The 9702-nt window shown below is 35.8% G+C and overlaps 1 protein-coding gene across 1 annotated transcript; it reads left to right on the top strand.

Annotated features, from left to right (window-relative positions):
• The first annotated feature begins 6493 nt into the window (after positions 1 to 6493).
• Positions 6494 to 7744, top strand: BHLHE23 (basic helix-loop-helix family member e23). The gene has a single exon (XM_053693113.1). The coding sequence runs from the start codon at positions 6769 to 6771 to the stop codon at positions 7453 to 7455; it is 687 nt and encodes a 228-aa protein (XP_053549088.1). The 5' UTR covers positions 6494 to 6768; the 3' UTR covers positions 7456 to 7744.
• The last annotated feature ends 1958 nt before the right edge of the window (positions 7745 to 9702 follow it).

Below are 9702 nucleotides of genomic sequence, written 5' to 3'. Positions count from 1 at the left end.
TACCACGAAGTTTGCATAAGACATTTCTTATCCTGCAATTACCGCCATAGCCACAATACCTTATTGGGGACTGTTTGTACGGTCTGTATATTTCGCCCTTGGTGCTCTGAAGAGTATATTGTGGCGTGTATAGGGGTTTTTTGATGCGCTTATTTTGTGCTGGGACTGTGATACATTTGTTTACTCCAAGGTGCTTATATCTCTCAAGCACCGTATTACAACTAGTCTTCCTGTACCACTGATTTATACAGGACACTATTAAGGATGGTAATAGAACCTTTTCTCTGATTTGTATATATATATATATATATAGACATCTAGATTGTAAGTTCTCACCGGAATAGGGCCCTTAATTCCTCCTGTATGTGTAAAATGTTGTCTTGTCTCTTACAAGTTTGATATCATTGTTTTATTTAAATGAATTGTACCCATGGACAGCGCTGGGGAATATGTTGACGCTTCATAAAGTATAATTATATATATATATATATATATATATATATATATATATATTATAGCAGTTGGTGGATGGAAAAAATTGCGATATTAAAGTATAACAAGTGTAAATATATGGTATTGAAAATACTCAACTACCAACTTTATTGAGGACTAATAAAGTCCTGGTGCAGACCTTTATTATTATTATATACTATCTAAAGAGAGAGAGAAAATGGCACATAATGGTGTCATTTAAAAAGACAGGGATTTCAGCACTCTTTTACAAAATACTAAGACACTTGTTTTTGATAAAATATCAATGTTTTATGTAGCAGTTAAACATCCACCCCCACAGGGGTCCGAGCCGTTACACAGTGCAAAATAGAATAAAGAATAAACAAAATTAAACCATAACCAAAAAAGTAAATATGATGCCTTCTAGGAAGACATCTAAACACTTAAAGAAAGAAATAAATAAATAAATAAATAATAAGACCGGCCCTATGACAATCCACCTTATACGGTGTAAAAACAGCGTAGGCTGTTGAGAAAATACGTAACCAGGATATAGGTTTTGAAATAAGTGAGAAATTAGTTCCTCAAAAATATGTTCAGACCATATTAGTTTTAGTGTAAACTGAACTTATAGAGGTCATAATAAACAGTTCTCACTTACCACATCATTTCAAAATATATATATACTGGAATGTTAGCGGAACTTATAGCAAAACATACATAACATTCAATAATGCATGAATACAAGTTTGCAAGAGCGGTTGTAACAAGTAGCATGTCTGTGTTGGTTATTGCAACATTGTTAAATCCAGATACAGTCTGTATTTAGAGCAGGTGAAGCGTATTGTAAAACAGTCTTATGTTAGTATACACATATGCAGATGACAGCGGTAGTTGTTGGAAAGCTGTAAAGCAGGTAAAGCAGGCAAGGTAAGTGCTTCAAGGCCAGTAGAATAGACAAGCAATATTAGTGAAAATTAGTCAGCCATTTTTTCGGACTGGTTCAAACAGTCAACACAGCCTCCGTGGGCAGCATGTGAAAAGAATGAGACACTGGTATAATGCAGGAAGAAGTGTAGGAGGATACTGAGTATTAGATAGTATCCCTCTGTCAACCACACTAATCCTGATAGTATGCAGATAGATTGTTTTCTTGCATGCACTAACTTCACTTTCGCTAAAGCATAGTTCTTCAGAGTAGTTCAATATACTCTATTGCATCTTTAGAAGACTTGTTTAGAAATCATCCGCTCAATGTAAAGACCACTCCGTTCCGTGTCAGGCAAACAAACAAACACCGGCAGCGTGGATGTCACATGGGCCAATCAGCTAGCCAACACGTGTTTCACCCCTCGTGATCAGGAACAACGGGCTTCCTCAGGGCTTAGTTAGTAAGCATACTTTCACAGGCTTTAAAGCCAACTGTAGACACGCCCCCAGGTACAGGTGAAATTACAGCAAATAAGATACAATTTTTTAAAACAGCTATAGTGTTTTAGATAACATATATAGTGTCACTATAAATAGACAGTTCTTTATGCTATTAAGATGTATATAGAACTTATGAAAATTCGATCGATTTTTAAAAAAAATGAAAAAGGCTTATAAAAAGCTCGCCATATCTAGCCTTTCATTCATACCACCTAGACCAATAGGAATTGCTCATCTACAACCAAATATGATGAGCATGCTACCCAGATGGAAAAGAGGTTCAGGGCAAGAGGCTATTCTAAAAGAATAGTCTCTCAGGCTAGAAATGAAGCAAAAAAAGTGGAAAGAAATGACCTGCTGTTCCCAAAAGAAAAGGGAAAAGATAACCACATTAGACTAATTACTAAGTACAACTGTCATTGGAACAGTATCAAGAATATACTCAAGAAAAATTGGAGCATCCTGATAGGAGATGACAATATAGCTAGAGAAGTGGGAGACTTCCCCATGTTGACAGCAAGAAGAGCACCAAATTTAAAAGATAGACTAGTAAGGAGTAAGTTTGTTACACCTCAGAAAAACTGGTTGACCAGTCAGAAATTGGTAGGAAACTACCCGTGTAAAAAATGTGTGACCTGCAAATTTATGTTGCAGACCAGGGTTTTTTCAATAAACAATGATAAAATATACAAGTTAAAATACTTTTTAAACTGTAATATAGAAGGTGTTGTCTATCTTTTATCTTGCTCATGCCCCAGTTTCTATGTTGGAAAAACAAAAAGAATTCTGAAAGACAGAATTCTTGAACATAGAGACGACATAAAAAACAAAGTTCAAACTAGTAGTGTAGCTAGACACTTTGAATTATGTCATAATAGTGTGCCAGATTGCATGAAGGTAACTGGTATCGACAAAGGAATTACCAATGGTAGAGGGGGAAATAATGATAAAATATTAATGCAAAAAGAATGCAGATGGATTTATGACCTCTCTACCATTGGTCTAGGTGGTATGAATGAAAGGCTAGATATGGCGAGCTTTTTATAAGCCTTTTTCATTTTTTTTAAAAATCGATCGAATTTTCATAAGTTCTATATACATCTTAATAGCATAAAGAACTGTCTATTTATAGTGACACTATATATGTTATCTAAAACACTATAGCTGTTTTAAAAAATTGTATCTTATTTGCTGTAATTTCACCTGTACCTGGGGGCGTGTCTACAGTTGGCTTTAAAGCCTGTGAAAGTATGCTTACTAACTAAGCCCTGAGGAAGCCCGTTGTTCCTGATCACGAGGGGTGAAACACGTGTTGGCTAGCTGATTGGCCCATGTGACATCCAAGCTGCCGGTGTTTGTTTGTTTGCCTGACACGGAACGGAGCGGTCTCTACATTGAGTGGATGATTTCCAAAGAAGTCTTCTAAAGATGCAATAGAGTATATTGAACTACTCTGAAGTATGGTAATATTGTACGCTGTTGAAAAGTGCTATATGGCTATATACATATGAACTATGCTTTAGCGAAAGTGAAGTTAGTGCATGCAAGAAAACAATCTATCTGCATACTATCAGGATTAGTGTGGTTGACAGAGGGATACTATCTAATACTCAGTATCCTCCTACACTTCTTCCTGCATTATACCAGTGTCTCATTCTTTTCACATGCTGCCCACGGAGGCTGTGTTGACTGTTTGAACCAGTCCGAAAAAATGGCTGACTAACTTTCACTAATATTGCTTGTCTATTCTACTGGCCTTGAAGCACTTACCTTGCCTGCTTTACCTGCTTTACAGCTTTCCAACAACTACCGCTGTCATCTGCATATGTGTATACTAACATAAGACTGTTTTACAATACGCTTCACCTGCTTTAAATACAGACTGTATCTGGATTTAACAATGTTGCAATAACCAACACAGACATGCTACTTGTTACAACCGCTCTTGCAAACTTGTATTCATGCATTATTGAATGTTATGTATGTTTTGCTATAAGTTCCGCTAACATTCCAGTATATATATATTTTGAAATGATGTGGTAAGTGAGAACTGTTTATTATGACCTCTATAAGTTCAGTTTACACTAAAACTAATATGGTCTGAACATATTTTTGAGGAACTAATTTCTCACTTATTTCAAAACCTATATCCTGGTTACGTATTTTCTCAACAGCCTACGCTGTTTTTACACCGTATAAGGTGGATTGTCATAGGGCCGGTCTTATTATTTATTTATTTATTTATTTCTTTAAGTGTTTAGATGTCTTCCTAGAAGGCATCATATTTACTTTTTTGGTTATGGTTTAATTTTGTTTATTCTTTATTCTATTTTGCACTGTGTAACGGCTCGGACCCCTGTGGGGGTGGATGTTTAACTGCTACATAAAACATTGATATTTTATCAAAAACAAGTGTCTTAGTATTTTGTAAAAGAGTGCTGAAATCCCTGTCTTTTTAAATGACACCATTATGTGCCATTTTCTCTCTCTCTTTAGATAGTAAGTAAGTATATATATATATATATATATATATATATATATATATATATATATACACACACTTGAGCCCTTCCCAGACAAACATCTTGAAATACCTTGAAATATGCAAAAACTTTTTAAATCAGTTTTAATGTTTTTATGTTTTCTTTAATAGAAATTCTTCAAATTCCTTTGTACTTCATTTAGAAGAAAATGCTCTTGTTTTTAAATATATATTTCTCTATAAATATCTGTATATACAATATATATGTATTTACAGTATATACATATATATCTATATATATTTATATAGCTATTTAAGTATAGATATATTTTTTACAAAAAATACACACACACACACACATATATATAATTTATTTTTTATTTTTTTAAATAAAAAGAATATTTTGTGAAGAACATAGGAATTTGAAGTGTTCCTAACACACCTTCAGCTTTAGTGCAGTTGGTCTAGCGCAGTTTACGGTTAGAATGTAATAAAATGGAAAGGATTTTTTAGTGTGTCCCATAGAAGTCTATGGATAGATGTGGTTAGCGTGGCAGCAATATCCGAATTCGCTCATGTCCTAACTTTTTACTTTCAACTTGTAATATAAGCGATAACATGTGAGGTCTATTTGTTTTACCTTGGGCACAGTTAGCGCTCACTAGCAATAAAAAATGATTGCTCCACTTGTAATCTCGGTCATTATAGACTAATAAATATTTAACTGCATACAGACCATGCTATGTACAGATACTGCAATATAGGTAGATAAGAATTTGCATAATGGTAGGAATATTTTGGCATTACATATTCTAAGTTTTGTTTAAATCTTTTCTACTGAACATAAGCAGGTCATGTTCTTTATAGAGATAGTAGAAAAGAGTCGTTTTTATTCAAAATCAGCAAGCTAACGTCATGAGTTGGTCTATTCCAGGGGTATCAATATTGTCAGAAAATAAGCCATATTGTCATTGACGCAGACAAAATGTATTAGAAATGTAATACTAAACGTGAGCAATCATTTAGAAAGATAAACATTACAATTCTAAAGAGCACAAGTCTGTATATTAGATCCACATATATAGATCAGGGTGAACACGTAATGTGTTTCAAATGGAAAGAGGTATAGTTTGGGCTGGTAAAGAGGGGATAAATAAATTAATTGTTAGACAATGATCTTTATGGTAAATAAATTTGCAATGCGGTTATCAACCGCTAGATGGCAATATAGGGTTTTTGCCAAAATGTCATTACTGTGTCAGGAAAGGACACTGCAATCCAAATAGCCACAGGTAAAGTCTCAATGACCCAGATGTGTCTGCGCAGACAGAACACACGCCTCTTTGGGATATTATATATGACATGTAAAAAAAATCCTAATTAATTATTCGGTTTGGCAGTACAAGAGTCTAAACTACCAGCAATTAGCTGTTATTAATTGTATTAGTTGCTTACAAATAATATTTAGTATTAGGGATAATGTGTGCATCTGTAATGTGGTTAATGTGATGTATTAGACCCTAAGCATAGGCATAAGACTTTCCAGAGAATAACATTAATGGTTTAATTATCTGCAGATCTTACTGATTGGATAATGCACAGAATCCCAAAAGGGAGATCAGAGCATATAAGGACAGGAGCCACAGCGTTGGTAAAATCAGTGCTAAATAGAGACAATCCTAGAGACTGACAAGAATATATGAGGGTGAGACAGACAGGAGGGTAGCTTTGAACTTGGCAGGAAAAGAGAAATGTGAGTCAGCAAGAACAGTCTGTCTCATCCACATAAACTGGAGGGAAAGTAGAAGGGAGAGAGTGTGAGTTCCAGTGAGAGCGATAGATAAGTAAGAGTAAGTGCAAGAGTAGAGCAGCGTCAGAAACTATAAACTGTGTCAAATTCCCAGTGACAAAGAAATTACAAAAAGGCAGCAGCAGCAAAGCAATTAGATAGGGATGGCATTGAAAGGCGTAAAGCAGTGTAAGAATGCCAGAGTCTAGCATGGGCAGAGAAGGGTGAGAGTCAGTAAGAGGGAGGGCCAAAGCAGGCTAAAAAGTCTGAGGCTAGGAGTGGGCAGAGCTTGTGCTGGGAGAACACAGAATTTAGAGAGCACAGTAAAGAGGTTCGGCACTGGCTGTGGCTACAGACATATTTGGTGGCACTAATCCTGAGCAAAGCTGGTATTTGATGAGACTGGCAATTGGAAGAGCGGAGTAAGGAAAAGCATCGCTCTGTAGAGGTGTTCTGTGAACTGCCATTGGGAACAGTTTCGTTAAATAAAGCTGTCAATGAGAAAGTATCTCTTGTTCAGACAGGCAGCAGCATTATCTGTTGAGGCTGATACTGCACATAACTGGGGTGAATCTCGCACTGGGCAGACCTATATATTTTTGTTCATGAGTAAATGAGTATTGGGGAGGGAGCCGCTTACTACCCTATTCAGGGAATGGCTGACATGAAATCTGTTCCGGGTGATGCATATTTGTCCTTAGCGCAGTCTTATGGACAGACCTTCTATGGAGCTCTCCGAAGTTCTGAAACTGCACGCAGTTATGAAGGACCGTCAAGCATGGATTTCAACCCCAACTCAAGGGACAAAAGCGGTGAAAGCAGTGATGATCAGACCGGTGACGATGAGGACAGCTGTGACCCCAATAAGAGCAGTTCATCTCAACTTGGTGTCAAGAAAGCCAAGGAACCTCGCTCACTGAGGCTAAGTATTAATGCCAGGGAGAGGAGAAGGATGCACGATTTGAATGATGCCCTGGACGGACTGAGATCAGTCATTCCATATGCCCATAGCCCCTCAGTAAGGAAACTTTCAAAAATAGCCACCCTTCTCCTAGCCAAGAACTACATCCTTATGCAAGCACAGGCACTCGAGGAGATGAGACGGCTGGTGGCTTACCTAAATCAGGGGCAGACCATGGGCTCCTCAATAAGCAGCACGCTGAACAACACACTTGCTCCATTTGGACAGTCATCAGTTTACCACTATCCTGGCACAACAGTGCCCGGTGCCTCTGACAAGTGCTCAACCTTTCCTGGGAGCAATTCCAACCTCTGCAAACATTGTAATGACAAGCCCTGAGGAGCCATCCGCCTGATTGTGAACCCCTCAGGATTCAGAGGTCCCATTTACCAAACTCATGATGGTCTTCTTAACATAACCAACGACTTCATTAGGGACAGTATAAATCGTCCTAAATAAGTCTGTTCTGCATAGGGAAGAACTCTGAGCTAAGTCAAATTTTGGTTCCTTCATAAATTATGTGCATGAACAAAACAGCAATTATGGCACAGGGTAACGTTAAAGTTTCTGTTGTCTCAAGAACTGGTGTGAGGCTGTATGAAGCAAAATAAAACAAGGAATATTTTCAGTTTTTGATACATCTTCCTTTTTGCATTCAAAAACCATTGTTTTTAACTTTAATAAGGTTTGGTGTTGAATTATTTTTTGAAAGTTACAATGTATGAAAGACAGTTTGTGTGTGCGCTTGTGTAGAAATGACTGATGGGAGGGATTAAAGTCTAAATTACACAATATATTGATTTGATTTTGACTTTGATTAGACTGCCATTGAATTAAACAATAGACGTATATGTTGCATATTTGTGTTATTCTGATATCCATGGTCTAATCGGACTTTCTAAATGTGATTTAAAAATTATATTTTAGAACCTTTATTTATTAACTTTTTAATAATTAATTATTTTATCATTTAAATTCATGTTTTTAGTTTCTCTAACATTCCCAGAAATGTCAAGAGCATATGCTTAAAAAATTGGGATATTTATGTTGTGAACTAAAATATAACACTGGCAGGAATGTGTTGTAAAAAAGTTAATTGGTATTGTTCCATAGTGCCATAAATGGAAGAGACAATTAGGTTCTTTTGACATTATTTACTTTTGTATGATGGTTACACTGAAGGCCAAGTTAGAGTTTAGACTCATGTGAGAGAAGAGTTAGGTTGTGCATTTTTAGGTGGTGCATTCTTGTAGATTACCTTTAAGAATGAATTACTGGCAATCGAGTAATTTTATTCTTGGGATCCAAGTGCTAGTTAATATTGTCAAAATAGGGTAGAAATGTTTAAATTTAGTAGTAAAACTGCACACATACCCATATACAGTATGTATAGTTTTGTTTATTATAACGTGTAACTATTAGTTAATGCAATAATGTTGAAGCCAGTCACTCACACTGAATATTTAAAATTGTTATTGATAGACAAATAGTTTTCATGTTTATGTTATTTCTAATCACATATTATAGTCTCTAATATGATTAAGTACGAAGAAAATATTATATATATTTAATATAATCTTGAGCAGTGCTTCTCAATGTTTTTGCAGACATACATTTTTGCCCCAAGTACCCCCCAACCACAACATGTAAATATTATTAGGTTAAAAATAATAAGAGACAGTCATATATACCCTGGAATGAGATACGTTGGTAACGGATAATTTTACTTATTTTAAAATGAATTATAAAATCTAATTTTACTGGAAATGCAGCAAGCCTTTGGTAATATTAGAGCAAACAAACCATAAGAAAGCAACATATAGAGAGACCACATGATCAAAACACATATAGTTCTTTATTATGTCACAGCTGGGAAAAAATATGATGAAGAAAGTAATATTCATGTTATCACATTTCTGCATCAAACTGCATCATATATGCATTTATCAGGCTAATTTCATTGTGGAATACTTTGACATAGAGCATTTTACCTGGCGCATTTATTCATGGCATATTTTTGTTGTGATTTTTTTTAATGTGGCCCTATATTTAGCATGTATCGGTGACCCTTTTTAACAGTACTATATATATATATATATATATATATATATATATATATTACATGGTACTTATCCTGTGGCATGCGTTATATCAGTATTTCTCAACTCTAGTCCTCAAATATCTATAACCGTTCAAAGTCAAAGGATCTCCCTAACCGAATACAGGTGAGTCATTAACATTGAGTGAGCAGCTGACCAGCCCAGTAAGGAATTACAATCTGGTCTGTTAGGGGTGCTGGGCAATAGAACTGAGAAAAAAACAACTAATTTATGTGATAAATAAAATGTTTGCCTTAGCTGTAACAGGGCTAAACACCATGAAAGGCCAAGTGCTGGAGTACCCCTCACTAATGCTCCAGGTAACCCCAAGAGTACCGCAGGCCCAGAGACAATGATCTAGAGTATTGACTTCAAATGATATGAGTAAAGTGTATGAAACCACCAGAAAAATACTATCTTTTATTATAAAGAGTTACAATAAGGATTCCCTCCTCCCTCATGTTTGGGGCCACAAATAGTTTGATAA

The sequence above is a fragment of the Bombina bombina genome, chromosome 1 (genome assembly GCF_027579735.1).
Source record: "Bombina bombina isolate aBomBom1 chromosome 1, aBomBom1.pri, whole genome shotgun sequence".
NCBI lineage: Eukaryota > Metazoa > Chordata > Amphibia > Anura > Bombinatoridae > Bombina > Bombina bombina.
The sequence above is the reverse complement of the archived record's forward strand: the minus strand, read 5'-3'. Positions and strand labels throughout refer to the sequence as shown.

What these genes read in the sequence shown, in the direction of transcription:
- BHLHE23 (XM_053693113.1), top strand. Translation starts at nt 6,769, where the DNA reads ATGAGTATTGGGGAGGGAGCCGCTTACTACCCTATTCAGGGAATGGCT.